Raw genomic sequence first — 14,428 nt, 5'->3', positions numbered from 1 at the left:
GGACAAGCCATGAAAGACCCTTTGTTTGTATGAAGAACAACACACGAGACCATGATTCCCATGCCTTTTTCTTTCGTTTTTTCCTTCATTTTTCCCAAGAAGAGAGGCAAGGGAAGTAGGACCAAGAGCAGCAAAAGTCCGATCCATCTTGAATCTTGACAGAGATGATCGGACGTACCAAGAAAAGGGCACAACTTTGTGCAACAGGCAGCGTGTGACTGTGACCTCCCACGCCCACAATCAGCATTTCAGCCGTGAGCAGATAAGGTAAGGTTATCCCAAAAGTTTTCTTCACATGTCTCTTGGTTCCTACCGCATGTGGGGCTACTATTCTATAGATCTCATATATACAATTATACATATACACAACATCTACTTATTTCCCAATCAATTAACCCTAATCTTAGTTTATATTAGACCATGTCCATGTTACCTTATATAAAAGTGGTTAGCATTAGCCTAACCATTTTTGTCTCCAACATGACGTGTTACTTTCGTATAAGGATGGCAATGAGTATTTAATTTTTAGATACCTAGAGCTATTTGATCAATTATATAGTATTCGTGTATTCTATATTTGGATTCGAAATATGTTTGTGTAGGAAGTTTGTTATTTGTCTTGGATTCGGATAAAGTACTTGATATTTATATCGGATTATGTTTTTATTTGGATAGTATCAGATATTCATACCTTAAGCTCGTTTATATAATCAATTTAAAATTGCAAATAAGTATAATTTATATTTTCTTGCATGAAGAATCGAACTTGGGCAATATTAAACTTTATAATCATAAATTAAAGAGTTTTGAAAAATTGAGTATTTAACGCGTAATGCTATCTAATACGGATATAGTTAGATAATAATTTTTAAATATTAATCAAGTATTTATAGAATTTAAGTATCTAAGTAAATAATAGGGTTTGAACATAGATATCTCAAAAATATATAGTGAGTACCCATTATTATATGAAAACTTCTTGTTATATAATTTTTTTTTTGAAAAGTTGTTGTTGTATAAATTAATAGGAATCACAGAAAAATTTATGAAGTGAATAATTATTTCAGTAAAAAATAAAAGAAGAAATCTTCATGTGCTTCTACAACTTTTCCTGGAAAAAGGTGTGGTCATTTTCCTAGGTTCGAATCTATGAATAAATGGTGCAAAAAGAATAATAGTTTGTAAATTTTACAGCTGGTTTACAGTAGCCAGAGCAGCTGCACTATATACCTATTTTATGTTTCATAAATATAGTATTAAAGAACCATTAGCTAGGAAAATTCCATCAATTAATTTCTTTGGGAGTAGCCAATGAGGCTCATTTCTCAATTGTTAGAACAAGGTCAAATTCTAACAATTGGGTTAGTAATTAATTGCATGTATTTTTTTTTTAGCTTGTTGATTTGTTGAAGAAATTAAAATAATGAGTGAAAATCGTTATTCTTATTTGATTTTTTTTAATTGATCGAGGAAAAAATTGAATTCGACTTTTTGAACAAAGAAATTTGGATACATCAAGGGATAAATCAAATATATAAAGAAATATTTTTATTTTATACGGTTAAACTTATCTATTTCATTCGATTTTTCCGTACAATATGTCATTGGCAAAGAACAAAAAAAATATTATGTTTGGTCTCCAAGTTTCTTTTAAATCAAATGGACCTACATTAAAGATACTCTTGATTGTGTTTTCAAAATGAATAGGATACATCCTATATGCAAAGGCATGAAATCAATGTCAAGCTTGTTTCGCACTTAATATATTTTGTTCTAGTCTATTTGCCTTGGACAAAGAAGAAATTGAAAATGTTATGTCTGGTTTCCAAATTGATTATAAATCAAATGGACCTACACAATAGATACCCATGGGTCTTGATTCTGTTTTCATAGTCTCAATGCTAAGTTCGTTTTCCACCTATTATATCTTTAATATTGTACATTTCTGTAGGGTCGATCCAACGTGCAATGTAGTGCAGTGAGAATCTCCATCTACCGCAGTGCACCCTTAATTGATCGGTCCAAAGGGAATGCAGTGCGGTGAGAGTTTCAGTCCACTGCAATGCACCCTTGATCGGCCTGCCCAGTGGTGGTGCAATGCGGTGAGATCAATCTCCCATCCACCACAATGTACTCTAAACTGGCTCGTCCAATGGCGGTGCAGTGCAATGAGAGTCTCCATCGACCGCCATAATGCGCCTTTAACTGGCCCATTTGACGATGCAGTGAGATGGAAGTCTCCATCCACCATAATAATGCGCCCTTTAAATGACATCGGATTTATGTTCAAACAAGTTTTTAGTTGAAAAATTAGATTTAATTCTGTTTCTAATGATACATGATATATAAGCCAAAAAAAAAAAAAAGAATCTAAGCATGTTTTAACTTGAACAATAATGTTTTATTAGATGGTAACATGTAATGTGCCAAGCCACAATAATAGACATGTTAATGCTAATTGAATAAATTGCAATTTGTTCTCTTTTACAGAAGAGTTCATGCAGGCCTTGAAAACGTTATCCTCCAACCACACAATTAAATCATTCCCTTTAATCAAAAGTCTTGCATGCAAGCAATGGGATTCTAATCGTACTTTTATGATTATGGTTGCAAACAAAAAGTAAAATGGATAAGCAAAGCAAGGAAAAATGTAAAGAGATGGTCCTTTATATTTAGTCCTATCCTTTTTAACTCTCATGTTGAGCAGTTTCCATCAAATCAAATGATGACAAAAGTTTTCCACCATCCGACCACTCAATTTCCCCACATCAGCCAATTTGCCACGTGTCCATCATGATACCTCTAAAATGGTAGAAACCGGCCGTTCTTGCTTTTTTCCCTTCTCATATTGCTATTTCCTTGTCATCCTCAACAATTTGCAGTTAAGTTCGAAAAGATATTTCCTTTCCTTTTTCTACTTTGTTTTCATGATGATAAGTCTTAGAGTAATGAATTATCCTTAAAGTAAAAGAAAGGAAGAAGTTTTTGGCTGCTTATTTGTATGAGTGGAGCCAACCAAGACACCAAGGAAGCATTGCTTGAAGAGACCACCACCACGGTCGGGGATAGTCCTGCAAGTTTCAACGTGCTTCAGAAATTTGCTTCCGTTTCTACTGATTCTGCTTTTGTTGTTATTGTTTCTTCTTTTTTGTTGCCAACCCATTTCCAGACTGTATATACCAAACCCAAAGGGATCGAGAAATCAGTATAAGGTGAGTGGTTTTGTAGGGAAATGTATATATATATTTTGATAGAAAGAAAACAATTATCTTATGTTTCTTCGGAGCTTTCTTTTTAAGGAAAATATATATATAGATGTTTCCATGATTGAGTTATAGGGATCCGAGCTGAAAAGCAAGAGCCATGTGAAATTCAGGTCCAGAGGGATGGGAAGCCAAACCTTTACGACAATCATTCTGTTCTGTTTTCCTTCCTGCCTTCCTTTTCGTGGCCTTTTTGATTGCCATTAAGAAGTAGTTTCACTTCGATTATCTTCTCGTCTTCCTTCTCTCTGTCCCTCTGTTATCTTTAAGCCTCTTTTTCTTTCTGTGGTTCTTTTACCTGGAACTATTACTCCACCAGGTTTTGGTTGTTTGCTCAACTTGAGAACCGTCAGCTGTTATATCTTTGCAGAGTTTCTTTTAGCAAGCAAAACAAACCAGGATCTGATTCTGAAGACTCAGCTTGATTCACTTGAGGTAGCCTCTTTGTAATTTGTTTGCTGATTTACACATTCGAAGTTCTTTGCTTCTTCTTTACTTCCAAAGATTTTCCATTTCTCTCAAGAAGTACACAGCAGTCAGCAGTTCCAGCTAGAAAAAGATCATCCAGAAAACAGGATTTTTTGGTCATCATTTTTTCTTGGGGTTGTGTCTTGGAGTACTCTTCAATTCCATGTTTACTTTCTCTGAACTTAAAAGAAATCTGCTTCTGGGTCTCCAGCTCTAGAATGCATGATCTTAAAACAGATTGATGACAGAAATTTCTCTGCTAAAAAATCTGTACTGAAAGTATTCTTGTTTTCCGTAACATAACTTTGTTAGGTTTCTTTCACTCTCATGGGCCGCAAAGAGCTCTTTTTTCTGTGACAGCTTTAATCAGGGAAACATCTAGATAATGGCCTAGAGCTCTGGTAAGTGAATAGGCTGTTTTTCAGTGGCTTGGCCCGGCCTGATTTTCCCCCACCACATCTCCACCTAACCTACTCCCCATGACTAAACTACCCCAAAAAACATGAGGTTCGCAGACAACTTTGCGGTCACCAAACTAGAAGTTTAGACACAAGTTAGATGGAGAAAGTAACCTGAAATGACCTGGAAGCCCTGGGTAACTTTGCAAACTGACTTTTTGTGCTTCTTTTATCACCTCATAATCCAGTTCCAAAACTTCTGTCGCCAAGCTCCTAGCCCAGTTCATTTTCATGTCCCACCACTGATGTTGTCGATGAAACATTGGCATATGAGATTTAGATGAAGCCATAAATTTCAACCATGTTAGAAGTATTGGATTCTTTCTGTTTTGTCTTCTTTTTTTTTCCCTCGTCCCCACTGGAAAATTTTTGCATGGATTTGAATTATGATGTGTTTTCTTTCCCTCTGCCTTGTGATGCATGACTAGACAATGTAAACTATCTAGACATAGATTTTTTTTTCACTATTATTTGCATTAGTTTTGGTCTTATGCAGATATGGACCCAACAGAAAAATCATCCAAGCAATCATCCTTGTTCCCACCATTGCCAAGGGACCCTCGGGGCTCGCTTGAAGTGTTCAACCCTTCCACTTTCTCAACCCGACCCATCAACCCGGCATTTCGGTCGCAACCCACGTGGCAAAGCTTGATAGAACCACGTGGGAGCCCAGAAGCTGACCCTTCCAAGCTAGCCTCCAAGTCGGGTCGGGTTGAAGAAATAACATCATGGATGGCACTCACGGAAAAATCATCAGCTCCATCTCCACCACCACCATCATCTTCACTATCACAATCACCTCTTGTTCATACGATCACCAGTGATAATGGCGGAACCGCGAGTCCCAATCCTTCGGATGAAGCCGGAGTGGCTGCGAAGAGAGCTGCGGAATGGGGGCTGGTACTAAAAACCGACAATGAAACTGGTAAACCACAAGGAGTTGTTGTCAGGAATTCGGGTGGAGATGACCCGAATATCAAACCTGGTACTTCTCGTAGGAACTCGAATAATTCGGTTCGGAGCTCCGAAGAATCAGACAACGAATTCAGTAAGGAGAGAGGTTTCCCTAGAGTATCCGAGGACTTGAAGGATGCATTGTCAACATTTCAACAAACATTCGTAGTTGCGGATGCTACCAAACCCGATTGCCCGATTCTCTATGCAAGTGCCGGGTTCTTTAAGATGACTGGATACACTTCGAAGGAGGTCATAGGCAGGAACTGGTAAAGATCAATTCTTTCTTTATATTTGTGTCATTAATTTGTTTAATACTATGACTTTATTAACTGTAATAACTGTCAAGGAAGGGTAATATTGACATTTTAATAAATGTTGGGTGGGTGGGTGGGTGGGTGGGATCCAGTCGGTTTTTACAGGGTGCGGGTACAAACCCGGAAGATGTGGCCAAGATTAGGGAGGCATTGCAGGCAGGGACAAATTATTGCGGGAGATTGTTGAATTATAAGAAAGATGGAGCTCCTTTTTGGAATCTTCTTACTATTTCACCTATCAAGGACGAAAATGGAAAAGTCTTGAAGTTTATTGGGTTAGTTTCACTTTTTTCCTTTTATCCTTTAGACATTTGTTTTTACCACATAACATTTTTTTTTGAAAAAAAACTCCATTTACAGTTTTTGTGATTTTAACTTTTTTCATATAATATATATTATAATTTTTTTTCACAATTAGTACTCTTTGAATATCTTTCTTTTCAATTAACACCATGTGAATTTTTTTTTCCAATTTTAACATTGTGGACAACTTGTGTTCTTATGAGGATTAGATTGTTAATATTTTCTAATAAAATTATCAAAATAGTTTCAATTCAAAATTAGCTAATTTGTTCACATTTAAGAGTGTTTTTATAATTTTACTATGTAAAATTAACAATATAATCTTTCATGGGGACAAAATTGTTCAAAGCGTGCTAATTGAAAAGAAAAACACTCACAGAATGCTAATTGTGAAAAAAAATTATAAAATATGACGTGAGAAAATTTGAATTCACAGAAAATGTGGGGAAAATTTACCATTTTTTTAAGCTTATAGAATGGGTTCCCTGTATTTTTGAGTTTTTGACCTTATGTGGTTCGCCATCGTAAAGCTGTATACACAATTCATGAAATGAATACAAGCAGACCCCAGCAGGCCCATCGATACATGTGATAGCCAGGGACTAAGAAGGTTTAGTTAATTTACTGATAAAAGATCTTAAAACATTTGATATATGGGATCTGCTTATCAAGGACAGAAACCCTCAAACCTAGCTAGAGTGTAGGTGCAAGGGCATATGTCCTAAAACATGTCACATGATTGCTGCACAAGAGGCAAAGTGATGAGCAAGAGAAGAAAATGCCCATTTTCCTTGTCCCCTTATGTCACATCGGATAATTGCAGAAAGCTTTTACTGAGTTGGCAACTGGGAGGGGCTGGCTGGCTGGCTGGCTCGTTTGTGGTCACCCACAAGATTCAATTCTTGATGGTGATGGACTGTGGGGGACTGCTGTTTCCAACCGTCTGATTGGGTGATGGACGGTGACAGAACTGAATAGAGGGAATGTATGTAGGATGATTAGGAAGACGACAATCTGCCACGGTGGGATTTGTATCCTCATCATTTCTATTTGTATTTGTGTTTGAATGATTTGGCAGAATGCAAGTGGAGGTGAGCAAGCATACAGAAGGGGCCAAGGAAAAGGCGTTGCGGCCCAATGGATTGCCAGAGTCTTTGATTCGATACGATGGTATATATTCTAACATTATCCTTTTTCTCTTGTCTCTGCTACCATGTACCCCCTACTCCTCTTACATGAATTATTATGGATAACAGTAACAATGAAGATCTATATATATATATATTATAGTACTTGCATTATTTTTTATTTGAAAAAAGAAAATCTAACTTTAAATATATATATAATAAAAATCTTTTATCTTCATTTGATATCTCTTTTATAATTTTACCTCATATATGTAATTTTATATTATCAATAAAAAACCCTTATCTCTAATTTTTAAATCTTAAATTATAAATGTGAGAAGGTTGTTGAATATTCAATGAAAAATTATGAAGAAGACACTTAACGAGAGTGGGGAATTTTTGTTCATATATTTATTATCGAAAAGAATTATTTAATTATATATATATAGTACTTGCATTATTTTTTATTTGAAAAAGGAAAATCTAACTTCAAATATATATATATATATATAAAATAAAATTTTTTTGTCTTCATTTGATGTCTCTTTTCATAATTTTACGTCATGTATGTAGTTTTATATTATCAATTAAAAATCCTTATCTCTAATCCATAAATCTTAAATTATAAATCATAATATGAGAAGTTTGTTGAATATTTAATGAAAAATTATGAAAATGACACTAAATGAGAGTAGGGAATTTTTCTTCCTATATTTATTATCAAAAAGAATTGTTTAATTAATTATACGTGCATGGTTCCACCCCAAAAAGTAAAGTGATACATGCATGGGGAGGCGATGTACGTATTCATTTATTTTTTGTTAAATACTCTCGAGATTTCAAGTACTATTCTTTATGCAAGATTGATCTGAATTTTTGCAAATTGCATGCAATAGGTCTGAGCTCTCTATAAATGAGTAGAAAAGAGTTGAAAGTTTTGAGTTGGTATCATTTTCTTGCACTCATTTGATCCATAAGCAACAGAAATTTGCCAGAACATGTAATCGTTGCATTCAATTTTCAATGCGATGTGACCCTTTGAGAGTTCTAACGTGGGTTAAATTCTAGCATGAATGTCATGGAGTACCTCATTCTTGTTAATGTAATGGCTTTTGGTGCTACTCAAACGCTTGGTTTGAGCAATCATTTGGCCTCTAAGAATACCTGTTGTTGCAGCCCGCCAAAAGGACATGGCTGCCGGTTCAGTAACGGAACTTGTGGAAGCAGTTAGGAAACCTCGTTCACTGAGTGAATCAACAAACCACCCTTTCATTAGAATATCAGGTGGTGGCGGAGAGCGAGAAGGATCGGGAGGTTTGGCATGGCGAAACTCGGAAAATGTTCCTCCACAAAGAAGATCTAGTGGGGGTCCTAGAATCTCAATGGAGCGTATCAGTGAGGTGCCAGAAAAGAAACAGAGAAGATCTAGTCGTCTCTCTTTCATGGGGTATGATCAAGAACTTTCTGATTGATCACTTGGTATAGTATGAAAGCAGCCATTTTACATAGGTTCTCTTTCCATGCTTCAGGCTTATGAGGAAAAGTCAGTCTACTACTGAAAGCTTTGACAATAGTCTCCTGTTGGATGCTGATGAGGATGAGAGTGATGATGATGAGAGGCCAGACAGTGTTGATGACAAAGTTAGACAAAAGGAAATGAGAAAGGGTATTGATCTTGCCACCACACTTGAACGTATAGAGAAAAACTTTGTCATTACTGATCCAAGGCTGCCTGATAATCCCATTGTAAGACTTCGAATTCCAGCTAAATATATAGTTTCTAATATATATTTAATATCAGGTCATGCAAGTAGAGGTCAATTTTTAAGAAACTAATGTTTCCACTTGTCTTAATGATCAGATCTTTGCATCTGATAGCTTCTTGGAGCTGACAGAGTACAGCCGCGAAGAAATCTTGGGCAGAAATTGCAGGTGTGCCTCAAATTCCCTATACTTGCAAATCATAACATCAAAATTTTAAGTATTTTGACCTCTCATTCCACCCTGCAAGGCTTAAAACATCAGTCTGAAGTTGAAAATTGAATTTGCAATGATGCTCTTAAACATCTGAAGGAATTTTTGACATGGTGTTACATGATGTTTTATTCAGTAGGATTGTTGGTGGAAAATTAGTGTGATCAGGAAGTTCTCTCCAAATTAAGAAGTTATCTAGCAAAGTTATTATCTTTGATTGAGTGGCTTCATGTTAGTTCTAGCTAGGCATAAGCAGCTGGTTCTTGAATCTTAAGCTTGCTTATTTAATTCTGTGTTTCTTTCTTTTTATGTAACAAGCAATACCATTCCTTTCTTCAATTTGAACTGTATGCAAGAAGATAGCTTAAATAGTGTGAAAGGCAGATAAAGAATGAATTTATACCTTAGCCTTTTAAGACAAAATCAAGGTAAACAATATAATGAGTTTTATAAAAAAATGGAATTCACTTCATTTAATCTGTGAAATCCTTTCAGGTTTCTCCAAGGGCCTGAAACTGATCCAGCTACTGTGAGGAAGATCCGAGAGGCAATAGATAACCAAACAGAAGTAACTGTACAGCTCATCAACTACACAAAGAGTGGTATGCTTAAAATTTCCAACTTCTAGATTTCATATGACACCCGGAAAATGTTTCCAGAAGATGCCTAATATTCAGTTTACTGATTCATGTCATGCATGTAATGTTCTTGCCTTTCAGTGGTCCAAGGATAAGTCTATACATTGTTATTTATAGTGTAACTATGAAAGTCTTTATCCTTCTAGTCCTGTTACTAATATTTTTGATGTTCTGGATTATCTCTTCCTATAATGATTCAAAGCTATTTGTACACATTTCAGGCAAGAAGTTCTGGAACCTGTTCCATCTGCAGCCTATGCGTGACCAGAAGGTAAAATCCTCAAATATTCAGACTGGAAAGTAAATGCTGTATTTTGCTATGTAACTCCTTTGTTAAGCAGATCATCAAATTCGAATTCATATGACTTTCTGGACTGATGAACAAAACTACCTCTGATTTATTTTGAACAGGGAGAAGTTCAGTATTTTATCGGAGTGCAGCTAGATGGCAGTGCAAAAGTTGATCCACTTCATAACAGGCTTCCAGATAGTGCTGCACAACAGAGTGAACAACTGGTCTCAACTCTTTTCTCTGTCTTCCCATTTGTTTTTTCTTTTCCTGCTTTCTTAAATCCTTAAGTTCTTAAATAAGTTCCTTTATTACCTTAACATTTGGAGGCTTAAAACAATCCCTGCTTGCAGGTGAAAAAAACTGCAGAAAATGTTGATGAAGCAGTGAGGGAACTTCCAGACGCCAATATGGTAATGTTTGAATCCTAATCCACTTTTCCAGAAAAACTCTTTTTCTTACAAAAATCTTTACAACAAATTTCACTACCTGCAGAATCCAGAAGATCTATGGATGAATCATTCCAAGGTGGTTCACCCAAAACCTCACAGGAAGGATAGTCCCTTTTGGAAAGCTATTCAAAAGGTATTATTCTTTCATATTTATGTGCCTGAGTCATAATTTATAGGGGACCAACATATCATTTAAAATGGTTTTGGATTCTGGGCTTAATGATGAAGAAGCATGGTGCTGAAAAAAATTTTAAGAACAAGAAAGAACCTATATTTCCATTGTCATTCTGCATTTGTTCTTCAACTTATATCTGTCATTTTACACCAGATTCTTCCATTCTGATAACCCTTCCACGTTGAGTATATATGTGATTTTTATGTCTCATTGCTCTTGTATTTGTAGATTCATGACAGTGGAGAAAGGATAGGTCTAAAACATTTTAGGCCTGTAAAACCATTGGGATCAGGCGACACTGGCAGGTTTGTCTAATTCCTCTTCTCCTGTTTTACACTCAATTTTGCTGTATAATGCATGTACTTATTCTTTCACAGAAACTTTTATATCAGCTATTTCTTTTTTTGGCAGTGTGCATTTGGTGGAACTATATGGAACTGGCCTGTACTTTGCCATGAAAGCTATGGATAAAGGTGTTATGCTCAACCGGAACAAGGTATCATTGCATTGATTTTGAGTATTAATCTTCAAACCAAAAAATACCTATATAGTCATTTGTATGCTATCTAATGATAAGCCTGGAAGTGCATATAACTATTGAACAAGGACCAGGAGAGGAGTTTTCCTTTAGTTTTTATTTTAGCTTGTCATTATCCTCTTTATTTCCCATAGTTTCACTTTCTCTTGATATCCATGTATGAAGGGCATTCTTCTTCGTTTTTGTTTACATGATGCCTTCCTTTTCTGTAGGTGCATAGAGCTTGTGCAGAAAGAGAAATTCTTGACATGTTGGATCACCCTTTTCTTCCAGCATTGTATGCATCATTTCAGGTTAGAAAACTGATATTAACCGCAGGCTTGTTTTAACAAGATTAGCTAGATAATTGTCTGAAATATGATTTTCATTTTGTGTCTGAATATAAGACTTGGATCTTTTCAATTTCTTTGTACGCATGAACATAAAGCTTTGATGCTTCAATATTCAATCAGACGAAACTTGCCTGCCTTATTTTTGTAAATTCAATATATCTATTTCTTGATCTGTTTGCTGTTAAATCTGGTCCCAATTCAACTAAATTGAAGATCATTGGAGATTAGATCCTCATTTTTTTTACTTGCTTACTGTAGATGGGAGACATGAAAATTCTAACTTTCAGATACTTTGCAGACTAAAACACATATTTGTCTGATTACGGATTACTGTCCTGGTGGAGAACTCTTCGTGCTTTTAGACAGACAACCAATGAAGGTCATGAAGGAAGATGCAGTCAGGTAATTATCTTTTTACCACAATTAACACTACCTTAACCTTGTCTAGAAATTCTCTGATTCACCAATAGAGTCATGTAAACTTATTTTGTCTTTTAAACTTTCTGGTGTTTGATACTTGTACTGGATACTAGGATCTAGGAATATCATCTGACAATTTGCCTATACTCAATGATGGATTTGTTTTAACCTTTCAAACCCACTTCAGCAATTTCCAGTTTGTTACCAAGTCTGATTTGGAACTAAACTTCTAAGTTTCTATGAATGTAGATTTTATGCTGCGGAGGTTGTTGTTGCATTGGAGTACCTTCACTGTCAAGGTTGGTTGAAGTCAATTATGAACATGCTTCCATGTCAATAAATCAGTTATTGAGTCATTCTGTTGCCCTTCCGACAGGAATTATATACAGAGATTTAAAGCCTGAAAATGTTCTCCTCCAGAGCAATGGACATGTGACCCTGACCGATTTTGATTTATCTTGCTTGACATCTTGCAAACCACAGGTATCTAAAGCTATCTTTATCTTCTGGCCCCTGTTTAGCTCTGGGGTTTTTTCTTTATCCCCCATTTTTTTCTCTACATCAAGAAATCTGATAAATTTTACCGGTGTTTATAGCTGCTGATTCCAACGACAGATGAAAAGAAAAAACGCCATAAAAGTCAGCAGAATCCAATCTTCATGGCAGAACCTATGCGTGCATCAAATTCTTTTGTGGGAACTGAAGAGTACATTGCCCCTGTTAGTTTATTTTCTTAAATGTCTATACATAAATATATTTGTCTGTTTTCTGCTAAAGAAATGGTTGCAACTGTAGAAATGCATTCTTCACATCAGCCATTTCTACTTTTTTTCTATTGAATGCTCATTCTCTTTCTGTTCTTTGCAGGAAATTATCTCTGGGGCAGGCCATACCAGTGCAGTGGACTGGTGGGCTTTAGGTAATTTTGTATTTTTCCTTCTAAAGCAACATAAAAAATTGGGGAAAGTGCATGTTTTCATAACGAAGCTTCCTACTAAGATCATTGTTATAATTTCCTTACCTGTCAGACGAAGTGACTGAATAAGAACAAATGGGAAAATGAGAAATCATACCTTTCTGTGCTGATTGATCAATGGGATTCTAGCTTTCAATCTAATGCAGAAGATATTTTTTTGTTTGCTTTTGTTTTTCTGTTCCAGGCATTCTTCTCTATGAAATGCTTTATGGGTATACACCATTCAGGGGAAAGACAAGACAGAAGACATTTGCCAATGTTCTTCAGAAAGATCTTAAATTCCCAAGAAGTATACAAGTAACTTTTCTTCTGTCTTCAAAATCTTCTCTTCTGAATCTTATTACCTTAAGACTTAAGAATGGGTGATAACTACAGTGCAATCCAATATGGTCTTGTCCTGAAGCGGTTCTTTTCACTTGAGCGTGTGATGTTGCGGCTCATTCCAGAACCGTTGGATTTGAGATTAATTTTTATACATATCACAGATTTAACACATAATGCATGAATGAATGCAGGTAAGTCTCCATGGAAAGCAGTTGATGTACAGGTTATTACATAAAGATCCCAAAAACAGATTAGGTTCTCGTGAAGGAGCCAGTGAAATTAAGGGACATCCATTCTTCAAAGGTGTAAATTGGGCTCTTGTCCGCTGCATGGTAAATTTCCAAATCCTTGAACCCCCATTATTTAGAAGTGCATTTGTAGCATTACCATATGGTACATTTGATTCATTAAGTCGGTGAGGTATCCGAGGATGGAAATTATAGAACAGTACAGCCTTGATAGAGGGTTATATTCATGGATGTTTGGTTTGGCAGCCCCCTCCTACCAAACATGACGTACATGGCCGACCTCCCCAGTTACCATTGTTACAGTAAAGCAAAGCTGCTGTTGTTTTTCTGAATGAATAAACAAAGCTGCATATTGTAAACTGATAAAAGTAGTTGTGTCGTTTTTCACACTAATTCCCCATTTCCCTTTGTCCGTTTTGTTATTAGAGTTTACTTTCTTGACATTTCTTTAATGCCCATGCCCAGAATGCACCTGAGCTTGAAGCCCCTCTCTTTGCAACTGAAGCTGGGGAGGAAGACAAAGTAGTGGACCCTGAACTACAAGATTTACAGAAAAATGTTTTCTGAGAGGTTTGCATTCTATGATCCTTCATTCTCAAAACGCATTATGAACAACAAATTTTTCTGCTACCATGAAGTTCATATTGTCAAGGAATCACCATCAGAGGCTCTGGTTAGCTCCTAGTTCGGCTGAGGATCAGTAGCTTTACAGCCAGGAAGTCGATTGCAAGAGGAAAGTATTTTTGATTGTGTGTTCTGTAATATTCTTTCTATATTTGGATTAATTATATATGCTGGATGTAATCTTCTGTAATCTATGTTTGGTTGGTAAATAATTATCGGTTTGTTTTACTCTCTGTGTCCAATATCTTCGTCTTCTAGATTCCTAAGCTACATACCCCATTTTGTGTATGTCACACTTCATTTTCTCAACTGTTTTGAAACCCCACTGCCCTTTCTATTGCCAGACATCACTTTCCTTCATGCCCCTTATTTTGATGACAATGGTTTTATTGTTGAAAAAGGACAATTTAAAGCTCTAGCTGATGCACCAAGTAACTTCGATTTATTTCAACTCCTCAAATAATCCAATATTGCTACGTACAGGGGTCAGAGTCGAGTACCTTAAACGTATGGTGTGCAGCTTTAAAGTCGAAACGAGTCTAAATAAG

General features: G+C 36.0%; 1 protein-coding gene across 5 annotated transcripts; it reads left to right on the top strand.

The window, feature by feature from the left end:
* On the top strand, positions 2,741-14,108 carry LOC18590813 (phototropin-1). 5 transcript variants are annotated; one of them, XM_018127626.1, is made up of 24 exons: positions 2,741-3,212; positions 3,634-3,698; positions 4,670-5,412; positions 5,553-5,735; positions 6,842-6,933; positions 8,067-8,337; positions 8,420-8,636; positions 8,752-8,822; positions 9,360-9,466; positions 9,724-9,773; positions 9,914-10,018; positions 10,145-10,204; positions 10,287-10,376; positions 10,647-10,723; positions 10,830-10,914; positions 11,169-11,249; positions 11,587-11,690; positions 11,958-12,007; positions 12,085-12,191; positions 12,305-12,427; positions 12,576-12,627; positions 12,869-12,981; positions 13,200-13,340; positions 13,722-14,108. In XM_018127626.1, exons 3-24 carry the CDS (start codon positions 4,688-4,690, stop codon positions 13,821-13,823), a joined length of 3,006 nt encoding a protein of 1,001 aa, XP_017983115.1. In that variant the 5' UTR covers positions 2,741-3,212; positions 3,634-3,698; positions 4,670-4,687; the 3' UTR covers positions 13,824-14,108. The 5 variants fall into 5 exon arrangements, with proteins under 5 accessions (XP_017983115.1, XP_007016619.2, XP_007016617.2 ...); XM_018127627.1 differs by having other exon boundaries at positions 2,742-3,212; positions 4,686-5,412; XM_007016557.2 differs by lacking the exon at positions 3,634-3,698 and having other exon boundaries at positions 4,686-5,412.

Source organism: Theobroma cacao, chromosome 9, assembly GCF_000208745.1.
Source record: "Theobroma cacao cultivar B97-61/B2 chromosome 9, Criollo_cocoa_genome_V2, whole genome shotgun sequence".
NCBI classification, from domain to species: Eukaryota; Viridiplantae; Streptophyta; class Magnoliopsida; order Malvales; family Malvaceae; genus Theobroma; species Theobroma cacao.
The sequence above is the reverse complement of the archived record's forward strand: the minus strand, read 5'-3'. Positions and strand labels throughout refer to the sequence as shown.

Bases quoted from the DNA above. Each gene is read 5' to 3' on its own strand.
- LOC18590813 (XM_007016557.2), top strand. From the start codon at position 4,688: ATGGACCCAACAGAAAAATCATCCAAGCAATCATCCTTGTTCCCACCA. The intron at 9,774-9,913 runs GTAAAATCCTCA...TATTTTGAACAG, and splicing joins AGCCTATGCGTGACCAGAAG to GGAGAAGTTCAGTATTTTAT. The intron at 11,691-11,957 runs GTAATTATCTTT...CTATGAATGTAG, and splicing joins ATGAAGGAAGATGCAGTCAG to ATTTTATGCTGCGGAGGTTG.